Source organism: Eretmochelys imbricata, chromosome 25 (genome assembly GCF_965152235.1).
Source record: "Eretmochelys imbricata isolate rEreImb1 chromosome 25, rEreImb1.hap1, whole genome shotgun sequence".
NCBI lineage: Eukaryota > Metazoa > Chordata > Testudines > Cheloniidae > Eretmochelys > Eretmochelys imbricata.
In genome coordinates this window covers 11,346,187-11,370,671 of record NC_135596.1, presented here as the reverse complement: position 1 = coordinate 11,370,671, position 24,485 = coordinate 11,346,187, and the positions used below count along the sequence as shown (strand labels likewise).

The 24,485-nt window shown below is 53.0% G+C and overlaps 1 protein-coding gene across 1 annotated transcript; it reads right to left on the bottom strand.

Annotated features, from left to right (window-relative positions):
- Positions 1-1,591: 1,591 nt before the first annotated feature.
- LOC144257499 (insulin gene enhancer protein ISL-2-like) lies at positions 1,592-5,582 on the bottom strand. Its single transcript, XM_077805472.1, has 5 exons — positions 5,486-5,582; positions 4,549-4,732; positions 3,486-3,733; positions 2,795-3,048; positions 1,592-1,795 (listed from the first exon to the last, which is right to left on the bottom strand). The coding sequence occupies exons 1-5, from the start codon at positions 5,580-5,582 to the stop codon at positions 1,592-1,594; spliced, it is 987 nt and encodes a 328-aa protein (XP_077661598.1).
- Positions 5,583-24,485: the final 18,903 nt, after the last annotated feature.

Below are 24,485 nucleotides of genomic sequence, written 5' to 3'. Positions count from 1 at the left end.
TGCAAACCCTGCGGGACCCTCCCTGGCAGCCCTTCCAAGCCGGGCTACCCTTCCATGGCTGAATGACTAAACTCTCCCAAACCAGCTTTCCAAGCAAATTGCCTCCGGCCCCAAATCCGCAGCGTGGCTACATTTGCCATGCGACTGAGTGGGTTGACACCTAGCGGATGCTTGGCGGGATTACGCTTGGCCTCCAGCGTTATTCAAGCCTGCGCTGGCGAGAGGGAGCCCGGGTTTGGGAGGATCATCTTTCTCCTGAGCCTGGCGTTGCGAGGATTGCCAGAGGATTACGAGCTAGAGGAGGAGGTTAGTACTGTCCGTGTCACTAACAGGGCCTTGGAGCAGGGGGAGAGGGAGGGGGTGCGTTAACACGCCAAGGATGGCGTACTGAGCGATGCAGAGGGAACCCATTTGCAGGACACAAGAAATTTTATTGGTGCTACCAAACGCAGAACAAGGGGGCATGTTCCTAGCGCTGCCCATGTCACCTGTTTTGTGCACACCTAGCCAGAGGCAGAGCACGCCCGTCACATCCGCTAACGTGCGGCCGGCCACACAGCAGGGTGTTGGTGTAGGCCGTGCGATCAGGCCGGGCTTTAAGATTTCTTTGAGGGGTAGGCGGTTCGACATTTCCCCTCCTTACCTCCCCTCCCCCCCACAAATCCCTGCTACCCCCCAGACAACCACACCCCCCTCAGCCCCAAATATCTATGTTGACGCTGCAAACTGCCCCCCACCCGCATCCCCCACTTGGCTGTGATTTGCCCAAAGTCTCCCAAAGCCTGAGCACAGAACGGTCCAGCTGGGTTTCGTACAGGGTCCTTCATCCCACCCGCCTCTCGAGAGGCACATACAACAGCCAGAGAGAGGCAGGGAGGGTTCGCGGCTCTGGTGGGGCAGGGAGACAAGGGAGCTGGCCCTTTAAGGAGAGATGGGTATCAGCCCCACCTTTGACACCTGCCTAGGTGAGGAAAAGGGGTCATGTGACCCTATCATGCCTCTGAGATAAATAAGGCAGAGGCTGGGCAATGGGGGAGAGAAGGAAAGATGCTAGAGAAGGGATCTAGCCCTGGGAGTGGCTGTGCTGTACGGACCAGGGAGTCAATGATTGCAAAGAACCTGAGCAGGTGGGCACCTGCAGGGCCATCCCAGGCCAGATCCTCAGCTGGTGTAAATGGGCAGGATCTCCCTGGACTGCAGCCAAGTTTCCCTGCCCCTGGTGGGCTCTGCTGGGGGGGTCTGGCCTCACCTCTGGAAAGAGGGGGTGGGGGGAAGCAGAGCGGGGGATGAGGAGGCTGCAGGTATTGGCCAGGGAGGGAGGCCAGCATCCTCGAGGAGCAAGCTCAGGTGTGGTGCACGCAGGTGCAATCCCACGAGGTCTGTGGAGTTGGACCCAACCGGGCCTGGAGCGGGCGGGGGTGGGGGGGTTTGTCTCTATAACTCACTGTGACCAGTGGATGTGGCGTGCCAGGGGTGGGTGTGTGAATTACCCCTCAAGCCACACTGTGTAGATGGGGCCTGACCCAAAGCTCACAGAAGTCCCTGGAGTGGATCCCCTTCCATTGACTCCGCTGGACTTTGACTCAGGAATCTAGCGGAGAACGGAGCCCACCCAGCTGTGCTGCTCGGGGTCCATCAGCCGCAGCAGCTGGGAGAAACCTGCCTCCTCGGTGCAGCTCACCAGCTGCCACAAGGACCTGCCCCTCTGAACCTCCACCGGGCTCCACGCATACGCCTCGTCCTGGGGCTGCGGGCTGGCGGCCACCATCCGGGTCCCCACGGCACCCTGCAGGCTCTGGGGCGAGACCAGAGAGAGGAAGGCTGGGTGATGTGACCATCTATGAAATGAGTTGGCGGGGCTCAGCCCAGCTGACTTGTCTCCACACAAGCGCCTCAGTGCTTGGCTCTCACTGGCTGAGGGGGGTGGGGGGTGAGACCAAGCTCCCCTCCAGAATGCCCCTGGGGCATCGCACTGAGGGCAAATTGGTTCAAGCTTGGATGGGGCTTTAATACAAGAACCAGTTCTGATTGGGCTGGGCTGGGCAGGACAGGGCCAACTTGGGGGGCAGAATAGCCTGTGGATGGGAGAACTGGACTGGAAGCCAGGACTCCTGGGTTCTATTTCTGGCTCTGCCACTAGGCCTTAGGCAAGTTTCCTACCCTGATCTGTAAAATGTACCCTGTATCCTCCCCTGTAAAATGGGGTCTCCCACTTGTGGGAAGGCCTCTGAGCTCTAGGGATAAAAAGCACTATATAAAGGTGGAGGGTTACTACACAGAGAACAGCTCAAACATTGCAGGAGTTTTCCTTTGAATCCCCCTTCCCTGGGCATAAATCCCAGGTAAAAAGTTCCATGACCTGGAACCCACACAATAGCCTGTGAGGTTTGCAAACCTCCGATTCCCTGGGGTCCCCACCCAATTTACACCTTCTCTTACAGGATTTACACTCCAAACCCCACCACGCCTGGCTGCGACCCCGCAAAGGGACCTTGAATGGAGAAGCCATCCTGCGGGGCTCATGTCACTAGTGTAAGTAGTGACGATTTCACACTCAGTAGTGAACCAGATGCTGCTGTGTTCCTAATGGGGATGGCGCCGAGCTTCTCCTGCAGCATCCCTGTGGCAGAGAAGAGACCGGATTGGGGCTGCGGTGTCTATAAAGGGGATTTTCTGTCAAGGCTCCTGGACACAGACAGACCCTGTGGGTCTCTCTGTTCTCCAGTCTCTACTGCCTCTGGGCCTCCCTGGCCTGGGTTGTACCGTCCCGGGACGGACTGCACGTCCCTCTTACCAGGGGTGGCAGCTGCCGCTGGCTCATGAGGTTCCGCTTCTTGTCCTTGCAGCGCTTGTTCTGGAACCAGACCCGGATGACGCGGGAGCTGAGGCCGGTCAGCCGCACCAGCTGCTCCTTCAGCCCGGCGTCGGGGCGAGGGTTGGCCGCATAGCAGGCGCTCAGGGCCTGGAGCTGCTGCTCGTTCAGGACGGTGCGGACGCGGGCCAGCTTCCCTGAGCCGCCCTGGGCCCCGGGGACGCTCGAGCCCATCGCTGGGGGCAGGGAAAGAGGCAGGATGTTAGACCCCAGCAGGATGGGCTCGGCGAAACACCAGGCAGTGGGGCACGTTGGCGCACTGGAACTCGGCGTGGGCCAGGGGACTGGGAGTGGGCTCTTCCTTCCCTCTCAGGGGCTAGTTCAAATCGGGATGGCAGAGATTGGAAGCTGTTGGCCAGCTCCTGCGTGAAATACCCTCCTGGTCGCATGGTTCCCCCGCCCCCGCGGCAGTGTGTGCAGACGGTGCTTGCACCATGGGGGGATGTCCAGTGAGGCAACCCCCCTGCCTTGCCCTTAAATGGGTTTGGCCTGGGGCTCCCCAGGAGCAGCCAGGCTCTGCCTGGGTAGCTCAGCATGGGGTTGTACCAAGGCTGCTTCTCGTGCTCCCCATAGGGAGCCCCCTTCCGTGCAAGCGACCCGGCCCAGAGCTTACCTGACCGGTGCCCCTTGGTCCATGCTGATACTGGCCTCTCCGGCCCCGCCCCTTCCTGCCCAGGCCACTGGTGCATGGAGCAGTACAACCCATCCTGCCACAGAGCGAACTGCTCGCCGGGCAGCAGCCGGCGTTGGCAGTGGGAGCAGCGGAAGCAGGCCTGGTGGTATACAGCCCCTCGTGCCCGCAACACCAGGTCAGAGGGCAGCAAGGTCTCCCGGCAGTGGGCGCATCTCATGGAGAACAGCCTGTAGGGGAGGGGGGGGGCAGAGAAAAGGGGATGCTCAGACAGATGGGCATGGGGTGTATAGGAGGAGGGATCTCACTAGAGCAAGCCTGGCATGGATGGGCATGGCTGGGGGAGCCCCTTACCCAAGCCTGGCACGGATGGGCATGGGGTGGGGAGGGAGCCCATTACAGCAACTCCAGCTGGACAAGGGGCAAAAATCCAGCTGCTTAGCCGGGGTAAATGGGCCTTGTTCCCTTGATAGCTGTAGAGCCAGGGCGATTTAGACCAGCCCTTTCTGGGTCCTGCCCACATCCCATGGGCCTCACGCAGGCTGGCTTCGAGAGGAGCCCCAGGCCGGTGGTCACCCAGCCTCTGACCATCCTGCAGCACCCGTGCAAGGTGAGTGGGGTTTTTTTTTTGGTTTGGTTTTGTTCCTGTTGCAAACCAGCGTGGGAAGGCGCTGGCCCAGGTGCAACGAGTTGGCCGGTTCTCGGCCGCCTAATCGATGTCGGACGCCCGCCAGCCGTGATCGCTCAGTGCTGCAGCGTGGGAACCACCAACAGGGGGCGCCATGGGCGGCAGCCGCCGCCACGCGCACTGAGCTCCTCTCTCGCCCCTGCGGCCGGCCCCAGTGGGGTTGGGGCAGAGACGCGGCCCTCGGGCCGCTCAGCCAGCCGCTGCCCAGCATGCACCGGTCGGTGGGTCGACGTGGGGCTTTGTCGCCCCCTAGTGGCTGCTCCACGGAGAGGTTAAAAGGAGCCGGCCGCGGGGCGGAGTCCCTGGGCCGGAGCAGGAGGCCCCGGGCTCAGACCCCACCGCGAGGCGGGGCCTTACCTGAGGTAGTCGGCTCGGCAGTAAACGCTGCCGTCGCGCAGGAAGCAGGTGGGGCTGTGGGCCAGGCTGAGCCGGCAGCAGCTGCAGCGGAGGCAGCCCACGTGCCACTCTGTGTCGGGCGCCACGCGGAGCAGGAAGGGGCCTCTGATCTTCCCCCCGCAGCCAGCGCACGCCGGCCTGGCACCTAGAGAGAACGGCACCGGAGCCCGGACTCAGCAGCCACGCCCCACCAGAACCGGGGCGCCGGCGGGTCCAGCAGAGAGCAGGGCCGCCTTGCGCTCGGCGCTGCACGGACGCAGACCGAGAGAGGGCCCCTCTATGGCCGCATCTGGTCGCCTCTCTTTATCCTTAACCACGAGACCCTCCTGCCTCTCCACAAGGCAGGACCAGGGGGGATCGGGCCAAGCGGCGAGAGGAGCCCCCGAACGGCCGCCCCAGCTGTCTCCCTCTGGAAGAAGATGGATTCACGGCTCTTTATGAACAGGTTTGGGAAGAAGCTGCTGGCCGAATCCCACCACAGCTTGGCCGTCACTGGGAATCGTGACCAGTTGGGGGTGCTGTGGCATGAGTTTGCTGGGCCTCATCGCCGTTCCTAGTGGACAGGCTTCCCCGTCACCTATGCCTGGCGCTGCCTGGCCCCTTGGTGATGCTCTGGGGGTCTTGGAGGTGGAGCTGCTTTCCCCTGCCTAGCGGGGCTGAGTTTCAACAGCAGGGGGAAACTGGCTCTGGGCTGCACCTGCCCTGTGACCCCTTGCTGTGGGGTAAGGGTGGGATCAGACCCGGCCCCTGTCTGCTCTCCCAGCTGCTGCTTAAAAGCGGGGTGTTTCCTCCCTGTGGCTTGGGGGACCGGAGGCCAGAACGCAACCACCTCTGTGCCGTACGGAGCCGATTCCCAGCCACACAATCCCTCCCCATGGTCATTATCAGGGTTACTTACCCTGGGAGCCTTCCCCACGGCCGGGCACACAGACCCTCTGTCCTGCCCTCTGCTCCTCCTTCCCAGAGAAGTGGGCTCGCTCTGGCCCCCCTTCCATGAGGCTGGCTCCCTGCCCTCTCCTCTAGGCTTCTTCCTCTCCTGCCTCCATCCCCTCTTCCCTTCTCTCTCTTTTCCTCAGCCCTCTCTGCTTCTCCTGCCTTTGGCCTCTTCCTTCCCTCTCTTCGGCTTTGCCCTTCACTTTCTCTGGCTCAGCCTGGCTCTTTCTCCTGTCTCATTCCCTGATCTTCTCCCGTCTCTGTACAGTCTCGCTCCCTGAGAGTCCATGGGGGGCCAGCCCCCCTTTATACCCACTCGGCCCCCATCTGTTAGGTTAATTCCCTGACAGGCCGCCCGCCCCTTCATTAAGGAGACGCCACGAGCTGCCTCCCTCTTAGGAAAATTACCCTTCACGCGGCACAAACGTCACTCCCCTTCCCCCCGCTGCACCGCCAGCCTTACTCCTTGCGCTCTGTTCTAGAAACCCCCGGCCCAGCGCTTTGACTCCTCTTGCTGCCAGCCTTGGGCCAGCTCTCCTGCTGGTGCCAGGCGGTCCCGCTGATGTCAATGCAGTGCCGTCGATTCCCAGCCACCGAGGCGCTCTTGAACAGTGCCTCACGCCCCTGAGGTCGTTTTCGGTGGCCACAGTGACACTGCTCCAGAGGAAGACCACAACCTTGACTGTAAGCTACCACACAGTCCAAGCTCCCTTCACCTCCGCTGGTTCAGAGTTGGTTCCCCACTGCACCCATCGCCATGGTGTATGAACAACTGCCTCCCCCACCCCCCGAACCAGGAACTCCCCCAGAGGAGACAGATGTGGAGCCCCATTTTATGGGCCTAGGGAAGAAATAGAGAGAGAACCATAAAATACAACGAGAGGGATGCATCTGTGCCCAGATGAAGCCGTTGGCACAATCCTGACATGACAGCCATGGCTGCAGACAGGACCCAGATCCAACATAAAACCAGCCTAAATCCATCCCAATGGGTCCTTTACCGTGTGGCTGGGAGGTAGGTAAAGTGGCCTGAATTTCAACAGTGACCAATACCCAGCAGCTCCCACTGCCAGCAATGCTGAGCACTCCTGGAAATCCACCTGTTTCGCTGAGGTGCCTAACTGGGAACTGAACTGTTTGGCAAGTCTGGTCGGGCCCATGCTAGTCCGTGGGCCTGAGCCTCTTGGCTTTGAAGCAGGCCAGCTTTTTGTTCTGATTCAGTCTTCCTGTTTTAGCTGTCTCTTTCCCCTCCGTCTTTCCCCTGCTTGGTAATGTGGCTTATCTTGCAGCAGAGACAAGGCAGGAGAAGGCTGTAGTGAATATAAAGGGGATTCTTTACAGAGGCTGCTGGATGGAGACAGACCCTGGGGCTCTCTCTGGCTGCTGGCTTACAGGGGCTCCCTAAATCCTGCCCTGGATCCTGCAGTCGTGGACTGGACAACAGAATCTAAAGCCTGGGTCCCAGCGCAGAAGAGAGGGTGGGTGGCTGACATGGTCCATTTTGGGGTGTCGCTGGTCCATTTGGGGGTGTCGCTGGTAACTAGCTGATGACGCCCATGCGGGTGACCTGATTGCAATGGAACAGAATCCAGATCATGCCCTGAACTTTAGGGGTGCAGGGGACAGAGCTGGGGTGATCCTAGCCCTTCCCCTAGAATTTACCATGGATGATCCAGGACAAAGCAAAGGTGGGGGAAGTGACAAGTGGGTCTTTTGTCTCTGCTTTTGCTTTTTCCAGCCCCCTGGGGTGATGGAAAGAGTCCAAATTAGAGCCTTGAAGGGCGTCTCTCCCCTTTGATTAAAGGCACCGTCAGGCCGGTCATGGTGATTAATATAAATAAATAATGGGGCGCTCTCTTTGCCTTGCAAATTAAAACCACGCCTCAGCCCCTCCTGCCTTTATTGGAATTAGGCAAAGCAAGAAGTGGATTGGGGTGGTGGGGGACGGACACAGAGCCTTAAAGTACAGGAGAAAATTGCTAGTGTCCTCTCTCTGCTCATTAGCATATGCATCCATCACCCAAGCGGGCACGAATCCCAGCCTGCTCTTAATTACCTGGTCTGTGCTGGGTGGTGGGGGGAGATGGAGGAGGGCGGGGAGAATGTCCGTTGCTTGTTACAGATCAACCTCTGAATATTAAATCAATTTCATTATTAGCCCTTGGCTCCAGTGAGTCATTCAGAGAGGAGGGGGGGAGGTTGGCAAAGTTTGGGAGGAAGACAAGGAAGGACTTTGCTAAGGTCGTCCTGCAATGGTGCGTCTCCTGGCGTGATGGAAGGGGATCTGCCTGGTGAAGATGACCTTTTCTGCATGGAGGTTTGGGTTGATGTGTGACATGGATCTGAGCTTCCAGGGGCTAGGCTGTTCAGATGCGTGGCTTTAGTTCAGAACCATCTCTAGCCACCAGTGCCATGAGGTCTTGCCAGGCTCAGCGTAGCCCCGGTGGCTGCTGGATTGCGTCGGACATGATTCAGTGTGAGCTTTGACTGCCTTCCCAGGAAAGGCATAGGGCTGGAAAAGCAATGTGTCAGTATGGAGGGGCATTGATTGGCCATGCTAGACGTGTGTTGGCCGAGTTGCATGCAAGCCCAGAGCTGGAATAGCAGAGGGGCAGGGGCGCTGCAGATCTAGACTGAGGTACTCCTTCTCTGGTACTCCCTGGCTGACATTCATTTCAAATCCCGATTCTTCACATTCACGTTGAGGATTGAAAACTAATAAACAGCGAGAGGAAGTGAAGTGTGCTCTCCAGTCCCCAGGCACGTCCCTACTACCACCAGCCTCCTCGATCCATGGGCCACAGCCTGTCTATCTGAGCACACGCCAGCTGCATCCCTCCCCAGCTGGACAGTGAGCGGAGAGGCCCAGCAGGTCCAAGCTTGGTGCAGGTTGACACTCTGTGCACCCCCAACATTTGGCTCCATATCCTCAAGGGAATTTGGGTTGGTGATGGGGAGGAAGCTGATTCTGCTCTGAATTGCCCATTGGAAATGGGGGTCAGTGGAGTTAAACCCTGGTGAGAGGCGAATTGGACCTGGTGACTCTCACCCAGAGCCTGTGCCTGGTAGATCACTCACCTACCGACTGATTAGCTAATTGGGGTTTGGTCCTTTGTTCTTTGACCCAGTATCTCCAGGGACCCCAGATCTAGCTCACTGTATGGAAAAGAAGCTATTTGATTCACAGACCAGTGACAGAGCCAGGATCAGAACCCAGGTCTCCTGAGGGCCTGGCCAGGGCTCTGTCTTGTGGGCCACCAATGAAAACGCATGCTGCTAGGCCGGGCAGCTGAGAGCAGCGTGCGGGGGGTGGGGTGTCTGACGGATGGGTAAGGTGGGATTTACGGAAAATAGAGCACCCTGTGTGTATTTCGAGCATGGACAGATGTTTGTGGCTATCGTTGTGTGTATTGCAGAGCCCTCGTCATGGAGCAAGACCCAAGTGTGCGAGGGGCTCTCCAAACACAGAACAGCAAGACACCCCTCCATTGACTGCCAGGGAGAGCAGGAGTCCACAGGATGCTTGAACCACTGCGACCTCCCCCTTCATCCTTAATGGACCCTGACTGTTGAGGACATGGCTCCAGTCCTGTCTGCTTGGCCCAGCTGGGAGGAAAGCGATCCTCCCTCACAAGCTCATCTCCCCACAAAGTGTCAGGCCTGGCCCACCCTAAAACATAGGTGTACCTAGCAGTGTTGCTCAGGGTGTGAGAAATTCACCCCCCCCCCCCAAGAGCTGTCGGTAAGCTGATGGGAGCCCCGTTGTAGACCGCGCTAGGTCAGTGGGAGGACTCATCCGTTCGCCTTTCGGGGAGGTGGATTAACAACGGCGACAGAAAAAACCCTTCTGGGGTGACACCCAGCACCCCACCACAGCAGCGGAGCTGCAGCACCTGGTAGTGCAGACAGAGCCGCAGTGAGTCCGAGCCTGTTGCGGACTCGTTCTCTGGGGGAGTGACTCTCACCATGGGGGCGGGGGCTATTTACTGACATAGGACAAAGGGGAGGGGGAGGCCTGAGCACAGAGACCAGCTGCTGTATCACTGGGAAGCAGCACACGATCCTGCAGCATCCGGAGGGGTTGCTTACACCTCCGGCTTCATGTATGGGGAGGGATTTCAGCACCAGGGGAAGGAACAGCTCCGTGAGCCGATCCATCCCAGGGGCAGCGATCCAAGGGAAGTTTACAAACTGCTGAGGTACTTGGACCACTGGGCTCATCAGCTCCTTTCCACGGGCTGATCCTACACCTCTGGGTTTCCGCTCCGGCCTGTTTGTCCTATAGCAGCGTTACTTGGCCTGTAGGCTCGTTGGGGCAGAGATGGCCTTTCCCTAAGGTGGGCAGAGCCAATGCTTAGCACGATGGGGCCCTATTGTGCTGGGTGCTGCACAGACAGAGTAAGAGCTCCCAACCTAAATGGACAAAGGGTGGGAGGGAAAACAGAGGCACAGAGAGCCTAAGTGACTTACCCAAGGTTTTGTAGGAGGACAGTGGCAGAACCAGGACTTGAAAACTAGGGCTCCCAAGTCTCTGACACTGGGGCCACACTGAGGGATCCTCCCTCAGCCGGGGGTTCCCCTGGGAACAGAAGGTGCAATCCCCCTCCCCATGGCAACCGCCTGTCTGCATCACTGTGTGTTCCATGGAGGAGGAATGCCATGTGGGGACCTAGGCCAGGTATGTGGTGGGAGCAGCATCCGGGACCAATGGAAGGGAAAGTGGGCAGACAGGGTGGGGGAAGGAGTCAGAGCAAGGGGTGAGGGATAGTAAACAATCCTGTAGATTGGAGCAAGGATCTTTGGGGACTCCAGAGGGAGGAGATGCATCCACTCACCCCCAGGGATGGGGAGACAGTTGGGGAAGACTCTAGACACCTGGGGTGAAACCCGGGTCCCAGTGAAATCAGTAGGAGTTTTGCCATTAACTTCAATGGGGCCAGGATCTCACCCCTGCTCTTCAAGTTCTCCTGATGGTTAGCATAGCAAGCAGCCTCCCAGGCAATGGGACTGATTTTAGGGCAGCATTTCAACGCTTCCCCTCTGATGGTTCGCAGGCAAAAGATGCCCTCACTGAAACTGTTACAGCTTGAGCGGCCTGAAATTGACATAATCATGTGTTACCGACAAACCCTCTAAGACTGGTTTCAGAGTAGCAGCCGTGTTAGTCTGCATTCGCAAAAAGAATAAATGGACACAAATCAGACGTCAAGAATTATAACATTCAAAAACCAGTCGGAGAACACTTCAATCTCTCTCGTCACTCGATTACAGACCTAAAAGTAGCAATACTTCAACAAAAAAACTTCAAAAACAGACTCCACCGAGAGACTGCTGAATTGGAATTAATTTGCAAACTGGATACAATTAACTTAGGCTTGAATAGAGACTGGGAGTGGATGGGTCATTACAAAAGTAAAACTATTTCCCCTTGTTTATTCCCCCCCACTGTTCCTCAGACGTTCTTGTCAACTGCTGGAAATGGCCCACCTTGATTATCACGACAAATGGTTTCCCCCCCTCCTCCCTGCTCTCCTGCTGGTAATAGCTCACCTTAAGTGATCACTCTCCTTACAGTGTGTATGATAACACCCATTGTTTCATGTTCTCTGTGTATATAAAATCTCCCCACTGTATTTTCCACTGAATGCATCCCATGAAGTGAGTTGTAGCTCACGAAAGCTTATGCTCAAATAAATTGGTTAGTCTCTAAGGTGCCACAAGTCCTCCTTTTCTTTTTCCCTCTAAGACTGTAATTGTGGTTTTAATCTTGTGTATTTTAGCCCTTTTAATCCGTATTAGTCTGATAGGAAAATGTCAGCCGTAGGACAGGGGCTGGGTAATTACAGCATCGACTCTGAAGATTAACAAATAATGGGCCGCATTCTGTGGTCTTTAAACATGAAAAATCGCTATTGATTTCAGCGAAAGCTGCAGTCAGCGAAGGACTGTTTGATCATCATAATCATCCGCCTTGTCTTGCAGTGACCCCTAGAGATCGTCACTAGCTACTGGGGGCTCCATTGCGCTAGGGGCTGCACAAACACATATAACACAACAATAGACAGTACATTTAATAATAATATAACAAGTGGCTATTTGTCTAAATGCTCTGCCCTAGGAATTATTTTCAGAAAGTTCTCTGGCCTGTGTTATGCAGGAGGACAGACTAGATTATTATTATGGTGGTTCCCTTATGGCCTTGGAATCTGACATAAATACCGTTATATATTGTAATATATAAAATTATGTGATATATGTAATGTATATTTATTTCAGAGCTGAAGCACTTAGAGTAGGGGTGGGTAAACTTTTTGGCCTGAGGGCCACATCTGGGTATGGAAATTGTATGGTGGGCCATGAATGCTCATGAAATTGGGGGATGGGGTGCGGGAGTGGGTGAGGGCTCTGGCTGGGGGTGCGGGCCCTGGGGTGGGGCCAGAAATGAGGAGTTCAGGGTGTGGGAGGTGGCTCCAGGCTGGGGCAGGGGGTTGGGGTGCAGAGGGGGAGGGCTCTGGCCGGGGGTGCGGGCTCTGGAGTGGGGTTGGGGATGAGGAGTTGGGAATGCAGGTGGGTGCTCCAGGCTGGGATCGAGGAGTTCAGAGGGCAGGAGGGGGATCAGGGCTGGGGCAAGGGGTTGGGGTGCAGGAAGGGGTCAGGGGTGCAGGCTCCAGGTGGCACTTACCTCAAGCAGCTCCCGGAAGCAGCGGCATGTCCCCCCTCTGACTCCTACGTGGAGGCATGACCAGGCAGCTCTGCGCACTGCCCTGTCTGCAGGTGCTGCCCCTACAGCTTCCATTGGCTGCAGTTCCCAGCCAATGGGAACTGTGGGGGCAGCATGTGGAGCCCCTTGGCTGCCCCTATGTGTAGGAGCCAGAGGGGGGACATGCCACTGCTTCTGGGAGCCGCGCGGAGTGGGGCAAGCCCCCAACCCCACTCCCCAGTTGGAGTGCCAGAGCGGGGCAAGCCCTGGACTTCACTCCCCGGCGGGAGCTTGAGGGCTGGATTAAAACATCTGGAGGGCTGGATGCAGCCCCTGGGCCGTAGTTTACCCACCCCTGACTTAGAGAGTCCTGTCATGGATCAAGGCTGTATTGTGCTAGGACCTGTACACACCTATAATAAAATATATTTATTATTATTATTGATTCTGTCACCCTCTCGCTGCACAGCACATTACTCTGTGGGGCTACTTACGGTGATTCAAGGTAACAGAATGCCTTTTGCCCTGAGAGCCTGTCGATCCCCATGCAAACCCCTCAGGTGTGTTAGTCACAAAGTGGTTGTCTTTGATTCAAAAGCATCTTTATCATCCCCTCAGGTATGCGGTAACACGAAGCTGGCACCTGAAAGCATCTCACATCTTCTGGAAGGGAACTAAGCTCTGGAGCATTTCCCGAGAAGCCGATTGCTATGGTAACTCATGCCCAGGCATGGGACAGCACCAGGGAGAGACGCATCAGTTCCCTCGCCCGGCCGAAAGTCAATCACCAGATCATCTGCAACAGGCGAGTGCAACTATGCCCTGTTCCTAACCATAAGGGTGATCTCAGCCCTGTGTCTTCCTCCTTTCTCCAGAAACAAAACTGAGGGATCGTATTCTGCTCTCCTGTACACCAGTGTAAATCTGGAGTCACTCCTTTGACTGCAGTGGAATGACTCTGGAGTCAGTCTGGTGTGGGTGAGATCAAAATATGGTTTTAGGCAACTCTGGGATTCATATACACCCTGCTTCCGTTACCAGCATATTCTACATGTCTGTTACTCTTTGTACTAAATAATAATGCTTGGCACTTACATAGTTGCTTAAGGTAGGTAAGGATTATTAACTAACCTCATTTTATTGATGGGGAGACCATGGCACGGAGGAGTGAAGTGACTTCCCCTAGGCTACATAACACGTCAATGGCAGAGCTGGGAATAGAACCCAGGCATCCGGACACCTCGGTACCCTTTAAAGATTCCGAGTGTCCTAGCTACAGAGCTTGTCCTCAGCAGCACAGAGAGTTTACACAACAACTCAATGGGTTTGCTAGGGTGCGGTCTGATGTGGGTGCAAAGAGCCCAAAGCTGCTAAAAAAAAAGAAAGCCACTGTCTGCTGTGCGGTGTGGGAGGGAAAAGCATCCCGGGGCACAGAGAAGAAGGTCACCCCGAGAGTCAGTGACAGAGCCCAGAGCTCCTGAGTCCCAGGCCAGTCCCTTAACTAGAAGACCATCCTTCAGCGACTGACTTATTGCCTTCTCCGGCTACTGTCGCAGAAGGACTGTCTCTCTGCAGGTAAACCACCCTGGTCTGACAGTGGTTAGATTAGCAGTGTGGGCTGGTGGCTGGGTCACAAAACCGGGAAATCGGGAGCCCTGGGTACTATCCCTGGCTCTTCCACACGTAAGTCTTTTTGTCTCCTGTGCTTCAGGGTATCCGTGCCCAGGTGGGAGCAGCCACACGGCAAAGCCTGACCTGAGTTACTGGCTCTGCGCTCCCCGGCAGGGTCGCTAGGATTTCTGGGGACTTGTCCCATGGTTTTCTCTGCTGCAGTCAGCTGAGCCGCTCTGTGAATCCCAGTGAATTGTGGGAGAACTTGTCAGTCCTTCTGGGCACACAAGGGGAATTATGGGAAGGCACTGGAGGACTTATCAGCACTGGAGTGGTGCACTAGCCCACGTCCTCACTGCAACCTGGGTGGGTTCACCAGCCCAAGTAGAAGACACATCTGGACTCTAGCCGAACCCCCAGCTGGGCCAGCTACCCCGGTGTAGTTGTGTGGACAGAAGGGGTGTTAGGGCCAATACCTGAGCTAACTATAGTATAGACAGACCTGCAGTTCCCCCACTGCAAAATGGGGTTAACTTTGTAAAGTGCTTTGAGATGTAGAGAGGAAAAGTGCCCATGTAAGTCCGATGAATTATTGTCCGTGTAGGCGTACATAGCAGCTGGGAGGTGTCATTCGCAGCAGGGGCGGACATACCTGCTCGAGCTCTGCTCGAGATATCTCCTAAAAATAATGGTGTGGCTGCTGTATCTTAGGCTCGCCACCCAAGTACGTACCCAGCGGCTCAGGCAGGATCCCATTAAAACCTATGGGAACTTTGCCAATGACTTCACTGGGAATGGGATTAGGGCCTAGATGAAGCTTGGACTGAGACAGGGGCACGCGCAGACATTTTACTTTGATTCCTTTTGGGGGGGGTGCCCCCCTGCCCTGGGAGGAGATTGCTCTTCCCCAACCCCCCAGCAGACGCTTGCTCTTTCCTCCCAGCCCCAGCAGGGCCCCCCCCCCGACTCTTCCTTCCCTGGCCAGGCAGGAGCTGGCTCTCCCCCACCCTCACCACTGCAGCCCTGGGGCCGGAGGAGCTCTGTGCGCCCAACAATTATTGGGGTGCCCCCGCTTGCCCTCACTTCTGCATGCCCCTGGGTTCAGAAGGTCTGAAGAATGGGGATAACACTTCATGTTCACTGCCAATAAACTGACTAGGTGTTCGGTGGTTGTTGCAGGATTTCAGTATACTGGACAGATAAATTGCCTTCGAAGACTCACAGATTCACAGTCCCGGGTAAGATGACCATTCTACCGCAAGATGAGACATTAACCAGAGAGTCTGTATGATCTAAAAGCGGGTTAAATGGTAAATCTAGGAGGAATGCATGGCTCCAGGGACTGGCAATGGGACACTGAGCTTTTCCCCTCTGTCAGTACCCAGTCCGAGTCTGTCATGTCCAAAAGTCAGCTCCATGTGTAAGGATGTTTGCTGGCCTCAGAAATAAGTTGTTCTTAGTCCAGGCCCCAGACGAGTAAACAAGGGCCCATACTGCTCAGAGTGTGTAGTGTCCTAGGGTCATATCACGCATTACTCACGAAGGGGTGCACCCTTTGCCAGCATTTTGAAACAGACTTCGGCACTTGGTTTTGTGTAGCTTTCCACTGGAGTCTAATCTCAGCTTTGCAGTTGACTTCAGATGCATCTGTTCAGCCAAGATACAGTTAGGATGTTCAGTGGCCAGAATCAATCCAGTGGGCTAATGCTAGGGAGAAGCACGCTTCTTTTTGCCTAATGTCACACCCACTCAAGCACCGCACCTTCAAGAACCCAACCTGCAATCCAGTGTCGTCATGCAGGCACGTTCAAAGTCGCCTTTCAAGATGTTTGCTTGCATCACGTGGCTTAAGGGGTCATTTTCTTTCCCCTGAAATCAGTGGGAGTTAGGCACCTAAAAATACTTTTGAGGACCTGGTCCTCAATCTTCTAGGGCTTCAGTCAACAAGCTGCTATCCTTTCAGCTGAGGACTAGAGAGAAGTCCCTTTCAAAGCCCATCAGGACTGCTCTTTCGTCAGCAGAAGGGCGTGTTGTTTAATATTTATGGCCCGGGCTTAGCGCCAGATTCGCAAGTGCTCACTTTCCACAGCTGAGGCCAGCTTTCCAAGAGACCTCAGCACTGAGCATCTGCAGCTATGTCAGAAAGCTGACCCTTGGTGTCCTGAATAAACCTCCTCCCTCTTGCTCCCGAATCCCTGCTGGACCAGGCAGAGAATGTCTGGCAGCAGAACATGCATTCATGTCTTTCATGGGATGTTGTACAGCGAAGGTGATGGGACTCTGTCAGAAAAAGCTCCATGGTTTACAGTTTACTTTTCTTCCTCCCCAGTCTTAACGCCACGACAGGCCGAACTTTCTCGATCCAAAAAGATCTACCGAGGATTTGAAGAGAACAGGTGCGGAAAAATTGACTAGAATGATTTCTGTGTCACGCGTAGATCCGATTGGATAGGGGGGTTTTTTGTTTTTGTTTTTGTTTTGTTTTTTAAATTCGGATCCATGAATATTTTCATGAATTAAAGTTCCAAGTTTGATTTGCTGTGAGACCATATTATTCATTGTGTCTCTGGGCAGCCGCTGTGGTTATGGGTTGTATAAATACATAGACTGGCAGATAGCTAGATGATGGCGAACCTTGAAAGTTTCATGAATTTTAGCAGAAACATTTACAAGTCTGAAAATCCAAACTGGAAAGTGGATTATTTGTTATTCCCCTGCTTACAAAGGCTCAGCTACCCATCCAGGAAGCAGAAAGAATGCCAGGTGATTTGAGGTCACCAACAGGAATACCAGATAGTCATAGGAAACACCCAAGACAGTGAAATGGGTCTGACTACGCCTCAAGCTGGAAGGCATAATTTCTGGCTTGAGAAGACATACCCACACTAGCTCTGATGAGCTAGCCCACTAAAAATAGCAGCGTAGCCATGGCAGCACGAGTGGTGGGAAAGGTGTATGTACCCATCTGAGATACTAGACACGGACTCAGGGTAGCTAGCACCTCCCACCACTTGCACTGCTGCGGCCACACTCTGTTTTGAGCAGGCGAGCTCAAGCAGAGCTAGCGTGGGTATGTCTCCTTGAGCTGGGGATCAGACCCGCAGCTCAAAGTGTAGACATGCCAAACTTTTTCAAAGAATTGTTGGGTAAAAACTGACAAATATGGATCGATGCATGGAAATTGGGGGTGATTCACGGATGATTTGCTACCCAAAAACGGCTCCATTTGTAACCCAATGTTATTTCAAATGGTCAGATTGACCATTTCTGGCTGAGTTGCTAATGGGAACTTCAACATGGAGTTTATGAAACTAAGCCATGGTCTACACTACAGACTTAGGTCAACGCAAGGCAGCTTACACCACCCCAACTCTGTAAGTGTCTACACTAAAATGTTACCTGCCCATATAACTCGCCTGCTATGCTGACTTAATAACTCCCCCTCCACGAGAGGCATAGTGCTTTGGTCAACACAGCATCTGCATAGACACTGTGTTGCTTATGCTGACGGTTGCTACCTTTCAGAAGCTGCCCCACAATGCCCCACGCCGACAGTTAATCGTTGCAAGCGCTCCTGGTGAGGACATGAACCGCTAACACAAGGAGCATAGTGTGGACATGTCAAAACAATTTAATTCCTGCGATGGCTGTACATTGACCTAACTTAGGTCGACATAATTTTATAGCATAGACCTACCCTGAGGAAGCACATACAGCAGTACTCATTTGACCTGTGAGCCTTTCAGATCCTGCAAGTTAAGGAGGATTGGCCTGGTACAGCAGTTGTATGGGCAACCTCTTGAAAGCACCTAGGTGTTGCAGGAAATGCTGATTCCGCAGGTTTGTGAGGTATGGAACTGACACCCCAGCATAGCGTGGAGGGTGCGTAATGTCTCGTGGCAGCAGAAAAGAGGCAGATGGTCTGGATGAAGCAGTCATGGACTGGATATTGTACTGCTGAGTGGTACTACACATGAAGAATAGACCTGTGGCTTGGAACGCTAAAGATCCGGGGGGCGGGTGGGGAGGGGGTGTTTGTTAGATCCTCAGAGTCCTTGCCTGATATTGACCTAGTTTCGTCCTGTTGCTTCAATCCGATACAGGATCCTTCTTCCCTTCCAGCCCTAGAGAGATGTATAGTGTTGCTGTGTGCTGTTAAATTGCTACCTCACTCTACGCCAGAGGTGGCTGCAGTCCAGCAGCTGGGCGAACGGCGCCCTGTCTTGTTTGCTGAGCACTTTAGGATCCCGCGGGTTTGAAGGTGGTGCGTACACGCAGAGTGTTGTTGCTTCATGGGTCCTAACCAAATCACCACCCTTCCCTCTTCTGCTGAACACAGATCCTTCCCAATGTGGCCAGTGAGTGTTGCCTCCAAACATTCTGTGGCTTCCCCCAGGGTGAAGGAGCTGGCGCATCCGAAACTTGTCAGCAATGCCTGGGAAGCTGACTGGCCTGTCTACACCAGAGTACGTACATCCGTGGTGCTGTGAGTCTGTCACCCCTCTATCTGCAAGGTTCTTTGTGTTTGACAACGACTCCTTATTGACAACAGGGGTATTTGTGTGCGCGTGTGTTGGGTTTTTACCCGTTTGCCTGCATCAGCCATAACATTTTCAACCATCAGCCTCTACAGTCTCCAGTTCTCCTGCCGCAGGGTAGGAGTAACTCCCACTGATGATGATGGCCCTGATTCACTGCTGGTCTCTGCCTTGAACGTTCATTTGCACCAGTGCAAAGTGGACATGAAACTATTAGAGTATCACTAACTACTTCTATTACAGTAGTACCGAGAGGCCCAAACTGAGGTTGCACTAGGTGCTGCACAGACGCATGGTGAAAGACGGTCCCTGCCCGGAAGAGCTTACAGACAATGGGGTGGAAGGGGAAACTGAGGCAAGGAACGGTGAAGCGATTTGTCCAAGGTGTCACTGCAGGTCTGTAGAAAACCAGGAAGAGAACCCAGATCTCCTGACTCCCATTCCCAAGACCCTAGCCACAAGACCATGCCATGTCCTCTTTCCAATGTGGTATTATTTGTATTCCCGTCGCATCTAGAAGCCCTAATCATGGACCTCCCCTGCGCCAGGTGTAGCGTTTTTCACACTCACTCTGCACTGGAAGGTGCAAGGCAATGAAAAATCAGGCCCTTCATATCCTGTAGGAAGAGAATTGGGCCACAGGGCCAAATAACAAAGAGCATATTTGCAGTTACCAGCAACCTACAGCATAGCCCACAAGTCATTAGTTCTACAGGGCCCCAGGTAGGCATGATGCTTTGCCGACAAATAAACCCCAAGCAAATGTAATCTCCATGTAATGTTTGAAAGTCTCTGAGCAAGTCGCTCTGCAGCTGACTCACCCCATACTTTTAAATCTGGTGGATCTTGGGGAGGGGGAAGAAAGGGGCGTGAAGAGGGACATAGGGCAGCAGGCATGTCATCATATCCATGCATAGCAAAGTTTCACGTGTTACATGCGTGGGTAGCTGCTACATTAATGTGAAGTCTGCTGTTGTTTGTATGCCCAAAGTAACTGTAATCTTGGAAACTTGCAGCTCATGTTTATGTTCCATTTTTCCTCTTGCCTCTGGAAAACTCAGCATTAAAGCAACACCTGTTTTTTGCGAGAACTTGCTGATCTTTTTGTTTTCCCTTTTCCTTTTACCCAGTTTCCCGTCTGAGTTGAGTTATTTACCTATTGTCACACAGTAAGTCATTGGCTCAGTATAGAGTCTCCTAGCTGTCCTGGTATGGTTATCTAATCACGAGCCCGCACTGCTCTGTTTGTGTGTGTGTACAGCACTGCCTTCTGCTGGACGGAGTCAGAACTGTCCACGGGAATGTCATAGGCCTTATACTGCTTGGTGAATCTTTCCTGTAGCACTTGTGAGGAATGCTGAGTGTTGTTGCAGCACAGAGATCTGACCCCGCTGAGGAAATGCAATTCCAAATGGCCGCCCCGTGCACCATCAGGGAAGTTCGAGTTCATGCTATGCAAGACTGAAAAGTTTCATTTCTTTAAAATATCCACAGCCGGGGGAGCTGGAGGAATTCCAAACTGACCCGAGCCTAAGTCTAAGCATTTTGGTTTCAGGTGAGCAAAGGAGCCATGACTGCCGCTGCCCGGGAATGGACCACCCAGCTGGCTAAACCAAAGAAACGGGACTTCTCGGCCAAGCAGGACGCCCCACCCACGCCTCCACGAAGCATCACACAATTCACCAGGACTGCCTACTTAGCCCGTAAGAGACCGTGCTCCCCTCCTTGTTGATAGTCACAAGCCTTTCGCCTCCAGGTTCTTCCTGCTGCACCCCTGTGAGAAATCCCATCAGCTGGGGCTGTGCAGCAAAAGAAATAAATCTTCTAGAGAAATATCTGGGTCTTGGGGAAACCAACTTTCCAAACAAAGCTCATTGTGTGTATTCCCAAGGCTGGATAGCTTCTCCTGCCTTCCTCCAAGTCCCTTCCCTGCTCAATCAGAGAGGCGGAGGAGGGGCTGCCTGTGTCACTGAGGGATAAGCTGCCAATGATCAAACCCAGAAGCAAAATCAGAGCCCGTCCCTTCTGCTCAGGATATGGCACAGAGCTCCCCCCCACTTCACCCTCCGGTCTTAGCCAGCGTCTCTCGACAGGAAATGGTTTTAAAATGTCACATCTCGAGTTCAGGATGGATTAGTCAGAGTCTGTAGAACAAATGCACTATATTGGTGCTGAGTATTAGCCCTGTTGTGAGGAGTGTTGTCTAGTGGTTAGAGCACAGAACTGACAGAATATCTAGGTTCTAGACCCCAGCTCTGCAGTTGAGTCAGTGCGTGGCCTTGGGCCCTTCAGTGCCTCTATTCCTCCATCCACAAAATAGGGATAACACACCTGCCTCACTGAGGTGCTGTGAAGCTTAACGAATGAATGCTTGTAAAATGCCTTGAGATCCTCACAGGGAAGGGGCTCGAGACACTTAGGATCAGCTTAACTAAAAGTGTATATTCCAGCCTCAAGACAGAAACCTCAAGAAATTTCCCAGTGTTGAGCCTCAGATTAAAACATGAAGCATTTGCTCTCTCTCTTTCCACTCTGCTCTCGCAGGGCCAAAAACAGAACATCCGTCCTATCTCCATGACAAACCCATCCGGTGGGCCGTGTCTGCGGGCGCCAGGAATGCCGTCATGTCAGCGAGGCTCTCTGAGCTTGCCCGACCCAAGGTCCGCAAACAGATCTTTGAGGGCTACAACCCGTACAGGATCTCCAGTGCTGCCCTGCACACAGAGGCGAGTGCCCGTCTGCAGGAACTTAGTATCCCTCAAAGAGTAAGAAAAAAGAGGTAGTACGTTTTTGGGCTCCCCTGCATTGGCTTTGACTGCCTTCGCTTGCACATTAAACGTTCTGCAGCATAGCTTGGCCTGGTGCCTTGTGTGTTCAGGATCCATGGCGGTAGGTAGCTGGAGGCTGGAAGTTGCTGCGTGTGCTGACTGTGATGGCAGTCTCTCGCACGCTGGGGAAGGGAATTGTTGGGTGGGAAGTCCCCCACTGTCCCCCCCACACACAAGCACAGACGCTCTGAGAATGCCAGCCCAGCTATTGGCTTTGCAGTCACTAAATACAAGGTGAAAAGTGGCCGGGCTGTCACTGTGGTGTCAGGAGGAGTATCCGTGTCTCGCAGCCACCACCCACCTCCTGGGCACAAGTGGGTGAATGCTGCAGAGGAGTATTAATTACAATACAACTTGTGAATTTGCTCCCGGGGTACCCACAACCCCCTACTATTCATTTGTGCCAGCGAAATTTAGTTTGCAAGAATATTCCTGGAAAGGGAAAATGTCAAAAGGTGAATCTGTATTTGCCCCCCGCTCCCGCCCGGTGTGCTCGCACGGCCAGCTTACATGCGCTTTGCAGGTTTAGGGGCAATCAGTCAAGGAGTGGAAGTGATGCCGTGTGACACAGATGACCAAGTCCACCATGCAGATTCTAACTAGCGAATGCTCAAAGCAATAGCATGGCAAATAGCGGGTGTGAGAAATGTCTCCATGAACCATTCATGAAATTACTTTGAATGACAAACAAAATTGATAAGTCCATTTCTGGGTAAATCACAAAGAGAGAGAGGTGCTAAATTCGGGGAATGGAATAGAATCCCCAGCTAAAGTCCAGTTCCAAAATCCAGACTCCTCTGCTTTCGCGGTGAAAATCCCATAGACACAACATGGTCAGGAGTGAGAGAAAGCAATGATTCTTTTAGAAATGGGTTTGGAAGCAAGATGTGGTTGGGTTCTTTTTGATTGAATAAACAGTGTGTGTAATCTGGTGGAGGCCTTCAAATAGACCTAGACAGATCTGCAGTGCCATGGGATAAAGATCTGCTGAAGTGCTCTAGCTCTTAGCTCAAGGGCCACCACCCTCACTTCAGATAATGCTTTGCTTCCCGAGCTCAAACGCATGAGTGAAAATGAACAAGGAGCAGATGGCTGGGACGCCTGGTATGAAGTCCTTCTGTAATAACTAAATTCTAATAAAGCTTCCGTAAGTACATCTTTGTAGCTGAATCTTTATGGTCTGTGGCAACTCTGGACTAGCCTGAACAAAACCGTTTTACTGGCCTGCAGAAAATGGTGAGATTGGTGGCGAATGCAGAGCGATGTCTCGTGTACTACTCCTCAGCAGTGCTGGCTCCTTATTAATACACCCCTTGAGAGGAGACGCAATTGGCCCTCTAGCTGCAATTGTAAGTCACAGGGGGATGCAGGGGGTCCCCTCACAGGACCCACTGGCTTCAGAAAGCCTTGGAGATGCATGGCATTAAACGGGAACTGATTGCATTGGATGGTTTTGCCATGGAAGTCTGTAGGTCATGACCATATTAAAAAGAACTTAAAGGATCTTTGTAACAGCTGGCAGCTAACTCCTAGCACGGCCACCACAAGAAACTATTGAATAGCATGTCACCTTAAGATAGGAATATCCTTCAGATATGAACCCCAACTAACCTATCTCTTCTGTGCTCTCCTTCTAGTTCAATTAACCATTCTCCTTTTTCCAATAATTAAAATAGAATATATTTAAATAAAAATATATTCTAAGTATAAAAATGTACAGGATGTGTATATATAAATTGTACGCACTGTGCTAATATCCCTCTCCCACCTGTTTGCAGTGTGGCCTAATGGCTGGCGTGGAGACTAGGGCTCTGCCACCGGCCTACTGGATTACCCCAGGCAAGCCACTTCACCACCCTGGGCCTCAGTTTCCCTCTGCAGAATGGGAATAATGATACTGACATGATACTCCTTTGAGATCTAAGAGCCAGGGATGACTGTTGTTATTTTCCTCAAGCCTTGGGTAATGTTTTCAGAAATGCTGAAGTGATTTAGGAGCCTGTTGCATTGACTTTCAATGCAACTTAGGCACCTATGTCACTTAAGTGCTTTAGAAAATGTTAGCACTTGTCTAAACAAAGACACACTGAGTTTCAGAGTGTGTTGCAACGATTTAGCTTAAATTGGTAAGTAGATCTGGTATATAGCATCTGGAAGAAGAGTGTTCAAGCAAGGTAGTGAAACCGATTTAACTAAACTTGTTTCTAAAACTGATTACGTTAAACAGGAACAATTTCCTCATGTATAGAAGGCCTTAGATTGTATCAAATGCTAGCAAATCAGAAATCTACACTCACAATGGTGCTGGTAGACTTTTACTCTCACAAGTTTACACAAAATGCAGGATTATGAACAGCTGGTCCTTGTGTCTCCCTGTGTCTGTGGACAGTGACTATCCACCTTGTGAGTGTTACCAGAAAACAACATATAAAAATATTTCCCACACCCACCAGCTAATACCTTAGTATTAGCCCTCTAAAGTTCATACTGGCCTTTTGAAATGGACTCATTCATTTCAAAGTTTGAATAGAGATGTTAGCCCAAAGGTCACTCAGATTCATGGGCCAAAATCAGTGGAGCTGCACAAGAGATTAATATTGTCCCATAACAGAAAATTAGAGTTTTCATATCCAGCCCCCAGCAACACCACAATCCATCTTGGATCTCTAATCAGGGTCTCCCATTGTCCTCCAGCCGGCGACCCCAGGAAGAGCAATTCTACAAGACTGAAAGCACCAGACTTCTCTCTCAACTTGAATTGTTCCAAATGCAAAGCCCACTCTGGTTCAAAAAAGGAGGCACTTGCAGAGATGCCTCTGCAAAAGAAACTCCACTCAGCCCAGTGGCCTGTGTTTGGGCACTCCACTGAATAGAACGACATTTTATGTGTGGGTAAGGTGCTGAGAAGGCTCAATTTTCATTGCAGTCACTGGAAGCGGAAGATGCTGGGCATTTTGCAGGATTAGGCCCTAACATCAGAAGATAATTTTTTCTGACCTTTCCAGACACAACTGATTTTCACAGGCTGTTTCTATTTAAATCTAAATGCCCGTAGGGTAGGATAGGGGATGGACATGATCTAAAAATCTGCTCCTACCTCTAATTGTTTTGATAAAATACCCCTGTATTATCCTCTCCCTAATGAGGTAAACTGCCCCATGGCCCTGTCAACTATCTACAGAACCCTTGTCTATCAAGATTGCAAACAACCCCCAAGTCTTCAACCCTTGAAAACTGCCACTTCAATTATGCACCCAGTCCTCCAGATCCACCTCAGTCTCTTTGGCT